The sequence below is a fragment of the Carya illinoinensis genome, chromosome 12 (assembly GCF_018687715.1).
Source record: "Carya illinoinensis cultivar Pawnee chromosome 12, C.illinoinensisPawnee_v1, whole genome shotgun sequence".
Taxonomy (NCBI): Eukaryota; Viridiplantae; Streptophyta; class Magnoliopsida; order Fagales; family Juglandaceae; genus Carya; species Carya illinoinensis.
This window is the reverse complement of record NC_056763.1, coordinates 21,476,881-21,496,145: the sequence shown is the minus strand read 5'-3', so window position 1 is coordinate 21,496,145 and position 19,265 is coordinate 21,476,881. Positions and strand designations below refer to the sequence as shown.

The 19,265-nt window shown below is 37.4% G+C and overlaps 1 protein-coding gene across 2 annotated transcripts; it reads left to right on the top strand.

The window, feature by feature from the left end:
* The first annotated feature begins 278 nt into the window (after positions 1-278).
* Positions 279-7,840, top strand: LOC122289809 (GATA transcription factor 26-like). Of its 2 annotated transcripts, none has more exons than XM_043097106.1 (8): positions 279-825; positions 3,137-3,508; positions 4,459-4,891; positions 5,264-5,336; positions 5,568-5,671; positions 6,034-6,220; positions 6,319-6,430; positions 7,284-7,840. In XM_043097106.1, exons 1-8 carry the CDS (start codon positions 786-788, stop codon positions 7,592-7,594), a joined length of 1,632 nt encoding a protein of 543 aa, XP_042953040.1. In that variant the 5' UTR covers positions 279-785; the 3' UTR covers positions 7,595-7,840. The 2 variants fall into 2 exon arrangements, with proteins under 2 accessions (XP_042953040.1, XP_042953041.1); XM_043097107.1 differs by having other exon boundaries at positions 281-825; positions 6,034-6,211.
* Positions 7,841-19,265: the final 11,425 nt, after the last annotated feature.

Below are 19,265 nucleotides of genomic sequence, written 5' to 3'. Positions count from 1 at the left end.
TTTTAATAATATTTTATTTAATTTATTTCACCTCATCTGTAAAAAAAAAAAAAATGTAGAGTTTGAAAAATTTATAAACGCTCAACCAGATGATAAGTCCATAGTCAACAGGATACATAAAATAATTCTCGTCTACCTCCCCCCCTCCCATTTGTGGGTTATGTTTTTTTTTTTTTTCAATTTTTTTACAATATGATTACAAAGAAATTGAAATCTTTGAATAACATTATAAATAAAGTGAAAGAAATCTCAATATATAACTATTTTTTTATATTCAAAGAAAGCTAAAGATTTACTTCATCTACAATACAAGAAGAAGAGGTCACATACATACACCCACTCTCTCTCCTTCTCTTTCCCCATTTCACCTTCCTTTTTTTCACAACCATTTATGAGATTCCTCCAATGGTCTCTTCTTTTCCATTGGATTGTACAGATTCCTAGCTGAATTCTCATCTCAATCCCTTATATTTATGGTTGATTTTTGGCTTTTGTCTGTGATTTTTCCTGGATAATAAGACATTAAACTCTTCTGGGTCTCTTGGCTTTTGCTTTCCTGTACCAACTCTCTCTGGGTTGTTGCAGAAAAAGCCTTCCATACCTAGCAGTATGATGCCATACCAGGCTTGAAGAAAAAAAATTTCATTTTAACGAAGTTTTTTCCCCTCAAAATTTTTAACTTTTTTCTCAACACATTGGTTTTTTGGTTTATTTTTCCTCAATTTATTTGCTTTTCCTGGGTTTTTTTATACTCCTTTTTCTTCACTTGAGGGAAAGAGAGAGACATGGGCAAGCAAGGGCCTTGCTATCACTGTGGAGTTACGAGTGAGTTCTTGTTTCTCCAGCTTTTTTTTTTTGGTTTAATTATGAACATACGAGAAAAATTGATTTCTTCATTCTTTTTTATTCCCTATTAAATTTTGTTCCAATGGTTTATTGCTCGATAAATTATTCTTTCAACGAAAAGAATAACTACGTACAAAGGGAAGAGTTACTTGGACAAAGGAAATGAATTTACAGTATGTAAGGCTCGTGGGTTATTTTGTTTGCATAATCCAGGACCAAAAGCGTCCTTGTTTCTTTCAATACCTGGTGGTTTTGAGTTCGTTCATGTATTTATTCCCTTCGTTTTCGATTATTCGTAGCCCCTTTACTTTTATCTTTGTTGGTGTTTGTGTCCTTCGACTGTCGTTGAAGTTTCAAACTGTCACCCATTCAAAATTGAGTTTGAATGCTGGGTAATTGCAGAGTCTCCTTTATTTGTACTAGTTCCCACTACTGTCGAGGTGTTTTGTGAACCAGAATACCAAGTAAAACTTTAGCTCCTTCTCGTATTTCCCTTTTTTTTTTGGGTCATTAGTATTTTCTTTTTAACTTGAATTCAATCTCCAAAAAAGAAAACGTATTCGTGTAACCGTGCTTCTTTTCATTTATGCCTTACACTAAGTTCGTGGTAGGTTCCTTCTCCGTGTTCCTTTTCAATCTTTTCTTACTGGTGTGTCACTGAAGAGTGTTTGTGCTACCATTCTCCCAGATTTCATATCTCATGCTTAATCCCGAGACTTGAGAACCACTCTTAACAAAAACTAATCTGTATTCGTTTGAATTTTTTTCTTACGCTCTATCAGTGTGGAACTTCTGTTCCAACCCACATTGTCAATGTCATTGGATGGAAATTGTTCTGAAGCTTGAGCCCTGGAGCTGTTCAATTCAATTCCTGATAACGGTTACCTGTATTGTGATAGGCTCTTAAGTCGGTTGTATGTGTTGACGTCAACTAAACTGTTCCTAGCATTCCAACTTGCTTGTTTTATCTCAAAACTTGGCGCCTAGTGCCTCCTTTTGGTGTGCACTTAATTGCCATCTCCAAGAGGTTGTTTCCTGCTTACAAAAACTTCAATGCCTCAAGTCATTTGAAGGGAGTTTAATTTTATCATTTTGGATCTGTGCTACAAGTATTCCTTTTGCTTTCGAGTCTGTTGGATGGCAGTTGCGTGAGGAAAGCAAGAGCTTCTTCTTATTATTATAGTTGTTACTTTCCATAGTGCAGTCTCAGTCATTTGAGCTTAATGTCAAAGAAATGACTAGAAGATTGGACAAAAAAAAATGACACTTTGTTTTGACTTTGCTTGAACGCAATTAGGACACCTTGTCCCAGCCATTTGCTAGTGTGTGAGAGTTCACCTGCTCTATGAAGAAGGAAAATTCTATTCCCTTGCCTAGCCAGTCTAAAATTTATACACCAGCAGTTAATCCTGATCCTAGATTACATTGAGTGGAGGAGCAACTTGAAGTTGTGTTTTTCAGTATAGAAAGGAAAGTTTTTTGAGTTGAAATGAAGTAGTGGACAAAATATCCAAATCCTCCACATGCTAGAAAGGATGTAACAGAATGGTAATTGCGACTGTGACAAGTCATTCATGGCAAGTAGGATGCCCTTGTTAAACTTATCCCCTACACATGTCCCATTCATTTATAATCATTAAGGTGATTTTTGTTTCTCCTCATTCTTGCCATGTAATTTTCCCCCGTTAAGAGTTTTTTAACATGTTGTGCTTGGCATCTCTTTGCCTTGAACTCAATACAACTTCCATCCATTTTATGGGCTTATGCTTAAAGATAATTATGTGTTTATTTGATCAGCCAGGGGCAAGCTATGTTCTAATCTGAAAAAGGCCTTCATTTTTTTCAATCCTGGTGTCCATAGTCCATATGTTAGTTTCATGGTGTCACCAATTGCACTCATGTCACTCTATTCTCTGATAAATGGCATACTTTCAAAGAATTGTGTTCTTTTCTTGTATGGTTGGTTAAAATGCTAGAACCGTTCTTCCAAGTTTCCACAGCAACATCAAACATCGATGTGGGTTAAATACAATTATTTTTTATGTCAAGGAATAATCCTTTTATTGAAAAGCGCAAATGGTGTAAACCAAATACACAGGAAGCTCAAATACAACTTTTGTCGTAAAAATGTTTAATTTCTGTCATGCAGATACACCAAACTTTGTCTTTATTCATGGCATCAATGATTCTATGCACATTTTTCATATTCTAAGCTTATCACCTATTGATATGATAATAACATGTCGCCCCAGTTATATGTATTGACTGCTGACTTTAATCATTGAAACAGGCACTCCCCTTTGGCGCAATGGACCTCCCGAGAAGCCAGTCTTGTGCAATGCATGTGGGTCTCGGTGGAGGACAAAGGGAACACTTGCAAATTATACCCCTCTACATGCTCGGGCAGAATCTGATGAGTATGAGGATCACAGGGTTTCCAGAATGAAGAGTATATCAATAAATAAAAACAAAGAAATGAAACTACTCAAAAGAAAGCAGAAGAGTGATAATATAGTGGTTGCCTCTGGTGTGCCCGATTACAACCAGGGCTTTCGAAAGATGATAGATGAAGATACAAGTAATAGATCAAGTTCTGGATCGGCAATATCTAATTCGGAGAGTTGTGCACAATTTAGCAGTGCAGATGCAAGTGATTTGACAGGTTGGACACTCACTACAACCAGTAGTCTTTGGGGGGTAATCAGTCCCCCACTCCTGCTTCCCATTATTGCACAGAATGGAGCCTAATTTGCCACCGCAGGGCAAAACTGACTAAGTTGACAGTATTTTAAAGTCAGCCGAAGAGTTACTAATTCCTGTCCAAATGTCTACTTACCTGTTAGGATTTCTAAGTTTCATGTTTAATGTTAGGGAAGAAGTGCATTCAGGAAATGTTACGGACAAGGGAAGAAGTGAATTCAGGCAATGTTACGGACAAGGGAAAAGTGGAGAGAGAGAGAGAGAGAGAGAGAGAGAGAGAGAGAGAGAGAGAGAGAGAGAGAGAGAGAGAGAGAGAGAGAGAGAGAGAGAGAGAGAGAGAGAAGAAACATATTTTGTTGTTTGCAGGGAAATAATTTTATATGACTCAAATGATGTTTTAGTAAAAAGAAAAGAAAAAGAATTACCCTCTCATTTTCTGGAACGTTTATATCAATAAGTTAGCTTCTATCTGTGTCTTATTTGTATCATTTTGTGTGAGTACATCGAGGTTATTATATATATGCTAACAAATAATCACGATGGTAGATGCCTTACTAGATTATATAATTAACTCTATTTCCATGATTTTATTCTCCACTTGAAGTGTTAAAGTGATTTGATTTCTTTGATTTCTCTTAGACAAAAGTTCTAGTTGTAGACGACAGTTCTGAATACAACTTTCATGATTTTGTTATTGTTAGAATTTTCAGTCTTTTCCATGGGTAGTACATCTTTATCAGAATGAGGTTCAACTACTTATTCATTTTTTCTAACCTGTTATCTTGTGGTTCTCTATCATCGTTGGATCATATAAACTCTTTATCAGTTTGCGTCAGTATGTGAAGTTTTGTGCCATCTCATAAGAGCCAAGTATTTCTGAGCTTACATGCTCTCCTATTGTTCTCCTTTCAGGCCCATCTCAGTCAATGGTGTGGGATACAACAGTGCCTTCAAGGAAGAGGACCTGTGTGAGTCGTCCAAAGCAATCTCCAGTCGAGAAGCTGACAAAAGATCTATGTTCTATTTTGCATGAACAACAGTCTTCATATTTCTCTGGATCTTCTGAAGAGGATCTACTTTTTGAGAGTGGAACGCCAATGGTTTCTGTTGAGATAGGACATGGAAGTGTTCTCATTAGGCATCCAAGTTCAATAGCTCGGGATGAGGAATCGGAAGCAAGCTCACTTTCAGTTGATAACAAACAATTTCCATCTAATGAGGCTTATTCCTATTCCGATGCCCCTCCTGTACATAATGTTAGCAGGGTTGTTGGTTTTTCAAGTCCTGGGTTTGAAAGAATGAAGAACCATGCTGGACAAGGGATGCAACCAGAACAACTTAAAAGGTAACTTCTTCCTACACTACTTTCAGATAACGGGCATCGTTATTTGAAATTACAAAGTAAGGGCAATATTTTCAACCCAGATAGGAAGGTTGATACTTACTGACCTTTCAAAAATATGATACATCTTGAGCATAAATGTAAGATTTTGTGTCCAACATAGATGCCAGGACTGTAACCTGTCTGAAGGGCAATAGTAGGACTATTCTTTTTTTCTGTTTCTAGTTTCCCTACGACATTGATCATCAAGCACTAGCGCGAGTCCTGGATAATTTGATAACAAAGTGGAGAAACTGTTGCTCCACAATTGGTGGAAGAAATTGAATGGATCTTTCTCTCCATTAATAATATTTCTGGTGCTGCTTGGAATTGCAGGGACAAGTCTCAGAATGAGAATCTACAAATCCTGGCAAGTCATAACTCTCCGCTGTGTGATATAGATTTGAATGTAAGTTTTGTTCCTATGCCTCTTTTTTGGTTGTATCACAGATGCTGATTTCTTTAAATTTGATGTAGTTATTTAACTAATTGCAAGTAAGGCTTTTGATCAAGTTCTCCTTTTCCATAGGTAGCACCCTAAACTATGCTGACTGTATAGCGTGCATGTGTGCACAAAGTCCTTTTTTTTGGCGATTCCTTCAATTGTTGAGTTCATAACTGCAGTTCATGTTTGGTGTAGGATGTATTAAGCTATGAGGAGTTTATGAGACACTTGACTAATGAAGAGCAACAAAGATTACTGAAGTATCTATCTCCAGTTGATGCTGTTACAGTCCCTGATAGGTTAGAATCCTTTTCATTGAGCATTATTGACCACATAAGTTTCTGTAAATGTTGTGATTGCAACAATGATCATTATTTTATTTTTAGACATGAAACACATTTCATATGCTGTATTTCAACAATATATTCTTTTTGTAATAGTATGCATGAATATGTTGAGCATACTAGAAAAGAATCATATCGCTATATGGATCAAGTTATAGTAACAGTCACACACAAGAAACATTTTCACGGTGCTTAACTTCTTCCTAGTGTCTTTTTTTTTTCCCAGCTTTAGAGAGTTTTGTTTAGGATCCTAAACAATTGGATTAAGAAGTTAGACATGATCTGGCCCTCATGATGGTTTAAATTGTTCCATGCAGCCTCAAAAGTATGTTTGATAGTCCTCAATTCAAGGATAACTTAATTTACTTTCGACAACTGCTTGTGGAAGGGGTCTTTGACATCTCCGTCTCTGGGGCAAAATCTGAAGACTGCAAGACCTTGAAAAGGCTTGCATTATTCGATTTGACAAAATCCAAATGGGTTGAAAACTATCAGGTGCTTAAGGTTTGAGTGACTTTTAAAATCAGAATATCACTAGATAATATTGTTAACAGAGAATGATCTGCTGCTAGAAACCCATTAACATCTTCCTTTGGCTGCAGAAATGTAAAAGTAGTACGGATGGATATGTTGTTTCTGGATCTAATGCCACTGCCTCAAGTGTTTTAACAAATGTCAAGAGGTTGCGTGACAGCCCAAGTCAGAATCCTACAGGTTAGCTGAGAATTATCTTTTTGGCCATATTTTTGGAGTGGCCTGGCTTTTGTCTGAATGTAATTTTTGGAGTTCGAATTTCCAAACACTATGAAGGGTTTAATTCAACTTGGGCTTTTCTCATAAAGTGAAGAATTACTTTAGAAGCTTAATATGGGGCTTCAGAAAGCGTGAATTTCTTTGCCAAATGATGGGTTTAAAGGACAGTTAGTGTTCAACCTCATCAACAGTTTTGATATCCGGAACCAGAAAATGCATCACAATTTCCAAGTCTAATTTTTCCCTCATCTCTGTCATCTTGTTTAGATTACTTTTTCATTTCAGATGTACAATTTTTTGGTTTGTGTTTCAAACATACACGACATTCATAAGATAAAGAATATGCATTTTACACTGACACAAATCAACTATAACAAGAACAAAGCTAAACCCCTTGCATTCTCATCTCCACCTTTTAGGTGTGCTCCGTTCTTACGGTTCTGGGCGGTTTTGCAAGCCTGGAAACACACCAATCTGTTTCTAATAGGCATTTTGTATATACAAAACCAGCAAGGAAATATTCTCTCTCATATTTAACTGATCTAGTCTCATAAGACAAGACAGCTATGCATTTGTGTTCACTGAGAACATGGATGTGTATTGAAAACTTACATTTCCGTCTCCATTTCTACATGCAAATCTAGTTATTGTGGTTAAGTATGACTAAGCCCATGAACAATAGACTGTATTCCATGGATTAAATACTCAGAGCTATATTGTTAGTTTGTTGCATGAAATGATGGTCGTGTTTGCATAATAAGATTTAAATGATGTAGACTGAAATGGTTCTTAAATTTAATCTTGCATCTTGTAGAAGTTAAGACCATGTTGAAATGCCCAAATAGGGTGGTCATGAAGGCTAGCTATGAGAGCAAGGATGTGATAGACAATGATGGTTCTTGCTTTAGTCCAAGAAGCCTATTTGCTTTACCCACCGACGGTGGCTCCCTCATGCTGGATTCTTTTCATTTTGTTGAAGAAAATTCTGATCAGGATCTGCTCCTAGATGTGCCATCCAATGGCTCTTTTCCACAGGCAGAGCTCCTTCAACCTGCTGTAAGTTTTGGTGCCCAGCAGGCAAGCACTTGTAGTAGCTCAATATACCCACATCTTGTCAGTCGCTGACTGTAAATGCTTTCTAATCACTAGGGCTATTGTAGGTATGCCTTTGAAAACTTTGACTGGGGTTCAAATATTTTGATGGTAAACAGGAAAGTCTGTGAATGAGGTTTCTTGCTTGATCTTTCTCCATATTTACCTTTTTGAACTCGGAATGCTAAGGAAAGAATTTTGTGGGCCTTTTTGTATAGGTTACGTTAGATTGTAATATATAGTTCATACTACAGAAGTGGTCATTTCCGTATTTTTGTAGTTATTGTAGTTTTTGTCTTGCATAATTACTTAGCAATGTTGGCTTGCTTTCTTTGTAATCATTATTTTTGGCCAAGAGGAAATGAAAATATTTACTCTTAAGAAAAAGAAAAAAAGTAAGGGGATATATTTTTCAAATGCATAAAGGAAGTGGACAGTTAGTGTACCTTTTTATGCCTTTCGGAGGATGCCTGCATCTTAAAGATAAGATCTTAAAGATAAGATCTGTTTGTCAACCATCCACTCAAAGGATAAAAGAACAGGAATGCATATCCCAATCCCAATCTTTATGGTATTCGAATGGGAACAGAGGGTCATCAAGCAAGAATTCCAGTGCTTGTTTCTTCGACAAGATTACAAAATTGAAGTACAATAGTAGCTTCTCAGAACATTTTGATGGCTGGTATTCCGTGTTGGTCATGTGGGGGGATGGATACTGAGATTTTAGTGATGAAGACAGGCAAATGCTTTGTATCTTTGAGACTGCCTACAGCTTCCATCTTTTGAGAGCCTTGGTGTCTTACAGAACACTTTTGAGTCGGTGTAAAATTTGCTTAATTAATTGTCTTTGGTTATTGAGGTGGAGAATTAATTAAGGAGGGTAGGCATCCTTCCATGATAGCTCTAATCTATAATCTGTTCCTCCCATCTTTTGACATTGGCATACATATTCTGCTGTATAGGGCATATCAGAGTGTGATTGTGCTAAAACTAGGAGCAAATCATTCCGCGGAAGTCTTCCACATTCAGGAAGCATTGAAAGATGTAAAGGCTTTCCTCGTGGATGGTGATTCAAATTCTAACGAAAGCAAAATGCAAACTTGTAATGCGGATCATTTGGTTCCGTTTGGTTAGCCAATCCAGCTCAATTCAACTCAACTCATCTTATTTAATCATTACAACTTTTTTAACTTTCAACATAAAATATAATAAATAATTCAATTTTTTCAAATCTCAATTCAATTTATTTAAATCATAAAATAATAATAATATTAAAAAATAATATTTTAAACTTTTATCTTAACTCAATTCACTATCCAAATCGGGATTAATGAAACAATTAGAAATTGACAATGTTTGTCTATTTTTAGTATCTAAAGGCGCCAAAGGGTGCACACAAACTACATAAGAAGTATTGCAAAAAAAATGCGTGCAAAAGAGTGATACAAACAAGATGTTTTTAGGTGCCACAATTGGCATCCCAAAACGGATGTGTTAATTACTTTACAACCAAACAAATTAGATTGATTTGGATTTCAAATGGATAAACACAAAAAGTTATTATTTTTGTCCGATAAAAAGAGTAGGAGGGGGCAATTGGAGGCGACTTCCCAGCCTGGGCATGACCATAGTAACACCCTACTCGTTGGAAATCGAGCATCATGGTCTAGATGATTGTAAGTTGTAGACGCTCCCTTAAGTCAAATTTGAGCCATAGTCTAGACTTCAAACCAACTAGTGAATTTAATGGATTCTTATATAGCTAATTCTAATAGTTTAGGGTGCATATATATATATATATTCAAATTCAAACCCAGGACCTAGTAAATGCTAAACCATTTGAGAGTAACCTAGCGACTATATTGTCAAAACACTCAAAAAATCCAGAATATTTGGAAAAATTGGCTCTCTAATTTCAGCCTCCTCATTCACAATGTAACCAGCTACTATACAAGGAAATTAGATAATATGCTCTACATGGAAAAACCCCTAACTGATCCCTAATAATCAGCCTATATACATGGTAATATATATGTACAGCTAATATTAAAAGAGTCCTAAATTGTAGAACTTCCTAAATGATATACGTTAACATCCCCCCTCAAATTGATGCTGGTAAGTCAACCAATAACAATTTGCCAACCAAAAATTGATGTTGCTATCGAGTCATTGCTTTGGTGAAGACATCGGCCACTTGGAGATCTGAAGAAATGTAAGGAAGAGATATTATCCGACTTTCCAAGGTATCTCGGATAGAATGACAATCAACCTCAATGTGCTTGGTCCGTTCATAGAAAACGGGATTGGTGGCAATCTGAATAGCACTAGTGTTATTAGCATGAAGAGGGGTAGAAGTAGTCTGAGCAAACCCAAGCTCCTCAAGAAGATCGAGTAGCCATACAATTTCAGAACAAGCAGTAGAAATGGCACGATACTCGGCCTCAGTAGAGGATTTAGAAACACGATCCTGTTTCTTACATCTCCCAGAAATTAAGGAATCACCTAAAAACATACACCAACCCGTAGTAGATCGACGTGTATCCGAACATCTAGCCCAATTGACATCACTATAGGCAACAAGTTGAAGAGATGAGCCTGTAGGAAAGAATAACCCATGAGTGGGCGAACCCCGAAGATAGTGAATGATACGTCGAACTGCAGCAAGATGGAGATGCCGAGGAGAAGACATAAATTGACTGACCTGATGAACAGTATAAGAAATATCGGGGCGAGTAGTGGTCAAGTAGATAAGACTCCCAACTAGGCGCCGATAGAGAGTAGGATCATCCAGAAGGTCCCCTTCATCTTTCCTATATTTGACATTTACCTCCATAGGAGTATCAACAGAAGAAGTGTCCTCCAAACTAGCCAAGGTAATAAGATCTTGAATATACTTATGTTGGTTCAAGAAAATACCATTGGCTCGATGATGTACTTCTAGACCTAAGAAATATGCGAGTTGGCCAAGATCTTTCATATGGAAAGTCGCATGCAACAGCTGCTGACGCTTAGTGATCAAATCATATTCAGTGCCAGTAATGATAATATCATCCACATAAACCAAGAGAATGACTATACCCGATGCAGACTTATGGAAGAAGAGAGAAGAATCATACTGACTTTGTGTAAAACTGAAGGTAAGAAGTGTACTGCGAAACTTCTCAAACCAGGCCCCGGGAGCCTGCTTGAGCCCATACAGAGAATGCCTTAACTTACAGACATCATGAGGAGAAGAAGTAGTCATACCAGAGGGAAGTGTCATGTAGATCTCTTCTTGGAGATCACCATGAAGAAATGCGTTCTTCACATCCATTTGATGTAGTTGCCACAACTGGGAAGCGGCAATAGCTAAGATGGTTCGAACCGTGGTCATTTTGCCAACAGGAGCAAATGTCTCCTCATAATCAATCCCATATTCCTGTTTGTTTCCCAGAGCTACTAGGCGTGCTTTGTACTGGTCTAAAGAGCCATTAGAACGAAGTTTTACGGAGAAAACCCATTTACTCCCAATAGGCTTGACTGTAGGAGGGCAAGGAACAATATCCCAAGTGTGATTCTCCTCAAGTGCTTGAAGTTCTGTTTGCATTGCATTTTGCCAACACTCATGTTCCATGGCCTGTTTGTAGCTAAAGGGTGTTGAATCCAAGGTTTCAAGTTTCATGTGATTATAAATCTACACATGGATTTTGATGATAACAAATGAATTCAAAGAATAAAGGAGTTTCAAGTTCAAGTTGTTCACACAATGGAATCAAGCATATCAAAGAACCAAGCATGAGCAAGAAGGAAACAAGTTCACATTAAAGTCATAGAGTAATGTTGTAAATCTCTTAAAATTCGAAATTAGGATTAATGCTCAAAATTAATATTTTATCATAAAGCATTAAAATACATTTTCCACATGTGCATGAATATTTTTGAAAATTAAATTTGAAAATTTTGAAAGATGATTGATTGTCATCTTTTGCATGTGCATGCTTTGATTAAAGGGTTGAACTTTGAAAATATTAAAGATGATTGATTGTCATCTTTCACATGTGCATGTTTTATTTGAATATTTTCAAAAGTGATTGATGATTTTTTTAGACTTATACAAAAGGTAGATGATTTTGTTTGAAAAATTTGAAAAGTAAAGTGTGCTCATTTTGTCATATGCAAAAAGTAAAAGATTAGGTTTGAATTTTTTGAAAAGGAAAATGTGCTCATTTTGTCATATGCCAAAAGTAAAAGATTAGGTTTGATTTTTTTGAAAAAGTGAATGATGTTGTCTTTGACAATTGAAAAAGAAGAACCTTTTATTTGAATTTTTTGAAAAAGTGAATGATGTTGTCTTTGACAATTGAAAAAGAAGAACATTTTATTTGAATTTTTTGAAAAAGTGAATGATGTTGTCTTTGACATGTGAATCTTTTTAAATTTGAATATGAAGTCTCATATGCCTATAAATAGATCATTTGAGAGCTTCACATTCACAACATCCAGAGCATACAACATTCATTCAAAGCTTTCATTCTCTCTTCTCTAAGCATTGAGCCTTAATCCTTATTCATTTTGAGAGATATAGTTTGCGCTGTATTGTTCTTATTTCACTCATTGAGGAGTGTTTTCTGATAACCTACCCACTATCAGCTTTTGTATCAGAAAAAGGGTGTGTATAACCCTTGTGCGTGTAGAAAGTATTCTATACAGGGAATAGTTAAATCACCACTTGTAAGGTGATTGCAAGTATAGAGGGTGTTCTACACGGATCCTTTGTAGCGGTGTTGTTCAAAGGTGTAATAGGTTTCTATCTCCACCTGAAGGAGGTTGAATAGTGAATTTGAAAATCCTCAAGGGGTAGCTTGAGGCGAGGACGTAGGCAGTGGGGCCGAACCTCGTTAACATACTGAGTTTGCTTCTCTCTTACCCTTGCTCTTTATATTTATTGTTATTTCATATTTTGTTTATATTTTATATTATATATTTGATTTATAATTGTTATTTTTTTAATACAACTCAATTCATCCCCCCTCTTGTGTTAGTCATCTGGGCAACAAAGGGAATGGAAATAGAAGATAAAGTAGCCACAAGAGAGACATGGGAGGAGAAACCATACCAATTTGGGGGTCAAGAAGGGCGAGTAGACCGGTGAAGAGTAGTGGAAGCAGGAGTAGGATCAGGTGCCAGGTTAAGATCGTGAGAGGGCATAGAGGAAGTGGAACTAGACTCATGTCGATGACGTTGTGCATATACAAAACCAGGTTTGAACCTTTCCACAATTGTCGGGGAATCAGAAAAACTAAGTAGAAGAGATATAGATGCATATGGCAGCTCATCATGAGATGGAAAGAAATATTGATTTTTAAAGAAAACCACATTCCTAGAAACACGTATACGACGAGCATGGGGATCATAACAAACATAACCCTTTTGCGGTATAGCATAACCAAGAAAGGCACACTTAACAAATTGAGTAGTAAGTTTATGTCGTTCATGAGCAGAGAGATGCACAAAACAAACACAACCAAATGCTCGAAGATCAGAATACAAAGGAGAATGGCCAAACAACTTAAAGAAGGGAGAAACATGATGTAACGTAGGAGAGGGTAAGTGATTGATCAAATGAACCGAAGTAGAAAGTGCTTCACACCAAAAACGAGGAGGAACAGATGATTCAAGTAAAATGGTTCTTACCACATCAAGAAGGTGACAATTTTTCCTCTCAGCAACACCATTTTGTTGCGGTGTCGAAGGACAAGAACGCTGAGAGATAATCCCTTTGCTTTGAAGAAAGTCCTGAAACTCATTAGACATGTATTCACCACCAAAATCAGAGCGCAAGACCTTGATGCTAGTAGAGAATTGAGTCTCAATAAGTGCAAGAAAGCGCTTAAATATTGAAAAAACTTCGGCCTTAGCCCTTAGAAAGTAAACCCAAGTAAAGCGACTAAAGTCATCAATAAACGTAACAAAGTACTTGTAATGGGCATGAGAAACAACAGGTGCAATCCCCCAAACATCACTATGGATAAGATAGAAGTATTGTGAGACACGAGATGCATGATGATGAAAAGGTAGAACTTTACTTTTTCCAAGTTTGCATGGTGTACAATCAAAAGAAAGATCAAGAGAAGAACATGCTTTATTTCCCAATAAACCAGAATTAAACAAAGTACGAAGTACATCAGAGTTTAGGTGGCCTAGACATCTATGCCACATCTTATTTTCAGAACCAACAACATTACATGCAAAGGAAAGTAAAGGAAAACTAAGAATAATGGTAGAAGGAGAAACATGAAGAGGAAAGAGTCGTCCCACTTTAGGCCCCTTCACGATCATCTTCCCTGACGCTTGATCCTGCACAACACAACCAGAACGAGAGAAATGAACATTACAATTATTATCAACCAATTGGCCAACAGAGATAAGATTTGTGGAGAGATCAGGAGACACAAAAACATCAGTTAAGGAAGAAGAAAGATCACCAACAGCACTGATAGGCAAAAAACTGCCATCAGCAGTGTTAATTTTCAGATTTCCATCATAATTTCTAACATTGGAAAGAGGAACAACAGTATTGGTCATATGGTTAGAGGCACCAGAGTCAAAATACCATGGCGTAGAAGAAACGTTATGATTATTTGAGAGCCCAAAAGCAGAAAAAGCAGAAATGATCATCTGTTGTACCATTTCAGGAGTGAGTGTGTTTGGGTTTGCTAAGGTTGTAGGAGCAGGAATAGGAATAACCGGTGAGGCAGCAGGCAATGCAGCAGAACTAGAGGCACCAATGGAGGCATGATAAGCAGTACCCTGCTTTCTTTCAGGTTGAATGGGACAAGCAGAGATGATATGGCCCTATTTCTTACAGTAGTTACAGAACTTCTTGGGACAATCTCGAGCAATATGACCAAAGGCTTTACAACTAAAGCATTAGACAACACGCGTGTCTCTACCCTTATTCGTTCCTTATGCGGTATAAGCCGCAGTAACAGGTGCACTAACATTACCCTGATGTTCCATGGCAGCTTGAGTTACTATACATTGCTCCTCGTGAAGAAGTTCACTCAAACAAGCATCCAAAGATTGTACAGGTTGACGATTCATCAGATTAGAACGTGCAATTTCAAAGTCAGAACGGAGCTTCATGAAGAATTGATCTCTCTTGCTTGTTTCATGTACTGCTTGAACAGCAGAGAGAGCTACAACGTGAACATTAGCATAAACAATGTCTAAATAATCTGCCCATAGATTTTGAAAACCAGAAAAATATTCCTCAATGGAGAGACTTCCCTGTGTGAAATTCACCATCTCATAGTCCAACTGAAAAATGCCGAGCCATGTTGTCTTGATTGTAGACTTTGTTTAGATAATTCCACATGGTAGTGGCAGTTTTATAAGGCCTCAAATTGAGAATAAGATGAGGCTCAACCGAGCTAAGGATCCAGGTCATAACCCGAGCATCCTTGATTTCCCATTTAGATAAAGCCTCGTCATCTTTAGGTGTGGGATCACTTACAGTAATATGACCCCATAATTCTTTCCCTTCGACAAATAATTGAAATTGAAATGACCAGGCAGAGCAATTTTTGCCAGTAAAACGTATAGGGAATGAGTCCAACTTATTAGAGGACGACATGATGGAATTGAAAAAAAAAATCTAACCAAAATTTGTGCACCACAACAAAAATGCCATAAACCAAAGAGAAACTAACAGAGAGTGCCGAAAACAATAAGTAAAATTGCAGTCGGCAAAAGAAACACAGGCCGAAATCCAAGGAAACTCACGCCAAAATCAACAAGAAGCCAGGAAGAAACAAACCCACACCGATGACCGAAAACCACTAAGAATTTCTCCTTGCCCGCTATGAACAAGTGCACCTAGAGCACCAAACTTTCTCCTTGCCCAAAACCAGATTCTTGACATACCGAATGTGTTTCATTAAGCAAATGAATGGATGGGAACGATTGCGATGAATAAAAAAACTGATCTTATCTATTAGTTTTTAGCAAAAATAGAACGAAAAATTCTATAAGAGTATACCACATACCTCTGCATAATGATTAACATGTAATTTGTCATTCTTTTCCTTTTATCTTAATGCTTAAATATGTGTGTATTTAAATAGAAGGAAAAAAATATAAATCACATGTTGGTTAGGTGGATGTGTGGTGTGAGACTTTCTTGAAGAATTACTCAAAAAAGAGAAGAATATCATTGTTTTCACAAAAATAGACTTTATTTAAAAAATATATATAAAAAACTGTAAAAAAAAGTGTACCATTTGTGAAGAGGTAAAATAATGAGGCACAAGACCAAGTTTAGCCCACTAGGCCACCACTAAAGGATAAAAGGGAGAGGGTCAAGAGGTAGGGGGTTGTCAGGGAAGTAAAGGGGGCATGGGGTCAGAAGGCAGGTAAAGGGGGTTAAAAGGTAAGGTAGGAGGGATTAGAGGGTAATGGATGTCAGGAGAAAGTGAGGAAAGGGAGAGACGGTTAGATACACAAAACAGGCTTTGCCTTACCATTGCAGGGGGCATGTAGAAAAATGGATAAGAGAAAAAGGGGACGTCCAGACCACTATTGGGGGGTCTTATACTTTTTCTTTTTCTTCAACTTCTCCTTCAACCTCTGGATATGGGGTTCTAGTGAAGGTGTTTTTCTCCAGCAAATACATCTGAGGGCACCATTATACATTAAGAAATGAGAGGTTATGAGAGACTATAAATAAGAGTATTATAATGGATTTCTCTACCTCAAATGCCCGTGGACATAGACATTATGCTGAACCACATAAATATGTGTGTTTATCTCTCTTATTTTTTTTGTACTTATTTTCCTTTCATTGCTATAGATGTCTGCACCAACACCGTACAATCATACCAGATCACTGCCAGGGGCACTATATCACACCGATTGAGGCCCAAATCGCCATAGGCCTATAGCGGGCCAGGAATCACTTTCCGGCTTGTTGTGCAATTTTTCATGCATCAACACCCTTCAATATTTCTTTATCAAACATACATATATGAGTTTAAGTTAAATTCATGTGTCCTAAGAGCAAATGGAAAAAATAAATTAGAAATAGTTGTTACATTTCACTGACCAATAAGATGGATGATGCCATGAATAGTGAGCCCCTAGCCTATACTACACCTCTGGCTATGATTGGTAGGAGGGATGATACTTGAGTATCTAGAACAATGCCTTTCAACAAATGATGTAGCCCCCAAAATTGTAAATAGTTGTGGACCCTCGTACCATTTTCTTCAGCTACCTTGGCTTCTTCCCATTCGTCCTCGTTACTTTCTTCATATTCGAATGCAACAATTTCGGTATCACATTGCAATTTCAAGTCAGATCTATGGATATTTTATGTATTTTTGTCAATTAGAACTTCAATAGAAGTTTCTCAAGCCTCCAAAACCAAATATCGCTCCGAAATCTTATATTTTCTCGAGGGTGACTCGTTTAGGCGCTTTCCGAACAACAATGATTTGGTCAAAAACTCTTATTTCCTCCATTCTCACTAGGAAACCTTGCCTCTTGAAGAATTATGTTCCTCAATTGGTGTCGAATGTCTATGTAAGGGGATTTTTCCCTCCTATTAAAAGCCCAACTCTACTCAAAAGTTTAAGCTAACCCATGACCACAATTGTGCGGGGAAAACCAAGGGCAAAGATGGAGAGGACTCATCGTCCCAGTAGCCCCTATGACACCTAGCACTCGAGAACCTGTGCAGGTAGGTGAGCGGGAAGTATGAAGAGCTCTTAATCTTCTGACAGCAAGCATAGAGAAGCTTGATGATGTGCACCCGCATGATAAAGATGTTAGGAAGCCATGCCGCATTAATGGTGCCGATCCCTAGATTCCCCACAGCATTAATTACCCAAGCCTAGGAGCCATGCCACATTAAAGAATTCTGACTAAGTGAACAGTTGAGGGGACATATGCTCCTTGGGACAGGGTATGGGTTGTCCTCTTCTCAAAAATCTAGTATAAAAGTCGATCCCTAGGTACAAAAAACTCTCTCTAATTTCTTTACACTCTAGCATAAAACTATTAAGGAGATACTGACGTAGGCATCGGAGACTCCCTGGCCTCCACCAAGGCTTCCAACTCTGTGTTTTTTTTTAAGTGTGCAAGTGAAAGATTGAAGACCCAAGTTACTGGAACCCAATCCAAAGGTGTACAAAACATGATGTTAACACTTGAGTCCATTTCACCATCATAGATTCAAGTCCTTCCCCAAATCCTTGATCTACATATGGTATGTACAATAGCCAACAACTGCAAGAGTCTCATCATGAATTTTGACATCACGTGGTCCATCAAGTGTCTGATCATTAGACCGATAGATGGTCATCGATCCCTACTCCTTTAAGCTTGATAGCATGGAACCGTCATTGTGATTTGCCTCATAGCAGTCGATAAAGAGACCGTGAGGATAACAGTGGAAGCAACATGCTTTTGGGTAGTCGGGGTGGGATTGTCGTTGTCAAGATCTGGCCCTTTAGAAGCCCACCAAGCCTAACTGGATTATATTTGTTTTTAAAAGAGAAATAATATTTGTAGCTATTGTAAGCTTCACGATGCCCCTTTAATAAAAATGGTAAATCTGAACTGTACATAAAAAAATTAATTTTTAATAATGAACTCTATTTTTTAATGAGAGTGCATAGAGCTTACATATCCTAAAACTATATTTAGTATTACTCTTAATAACAAGAAAAAATCTACCCTGAAGCTGGTTTACTAGCCCCCAACACACCTGCACATATGTGGCAAACCAAGTCTACAGAAAAAAACCAAAAATCAGGCGGTTTGGAAAAAATCAATAAACGAAAGAAAGTCTCTCTAGATCATGTTGTTCTCCCGAGTCCCCTTGCGCAGGTCCGACTTTATTCTCCCTTCCCCTCCCTTGTTCATTCGTCCAGCTCCAAAGTATATTTTGTTTTTCACGTTTGAAGCTCCATTCTTCTAAAGACCCATTTGTCCCAAGTAGGGACCAATAAGTTACTATTCCTCCTCCAAATCAAGCCCACCAATCTGCTAATGCTTGTTGTAAAAAAATGCTTTAAAGGATTCACATTCTACATGTAGTCTCTCTTAGAATATGCTATGCGTCTTCGATTCACCAGCATTATGGGTTGGTGCTGGGATTTTCTCTTTAGGTAATGGGTTGGACTCCTGCTTGTGTTAAAACAAAATAAGGTGAATTTATAGTGGATCCTATGAGAATGATTCTTCTTTGTGGTGGAAATTTGATAGGAAATAAGAATAGATTGCCATTGAATCTAAGGGTCCAAACCAACGTAAACAATCCATGTTTCTTTCCTTTTGTTTTCTATTTTCTCTCTCTCTCTCTCTCTCTCTCTCTCTCTCTCACTTTGCCTTCTTTGCAGGTAGTTTATATACGCACACTGTACGACAACTGCAACATAAAGAAGATTTGGGAAGAAATCTTGAGAATTGGTTTCTTCTTAGATATGAGTGGTCTTGGGCGGGAGATTTAGGGAGAAATGTTCAAGTAACTGTATAATGGGCAAGGACATCAAATATGAGGACATTTTGATGTTTATTTAATGAAAAAACTACATACGTGGCTACATTACCGATGTGAGGTGTAGGGGCCCTTGTACCAAACTTTTTAATTTCATCCAGATTGAAATTTTTGTACCAGAATAATAATCAACACGATGTAATATGTTACGTTTTAGCTCAAATT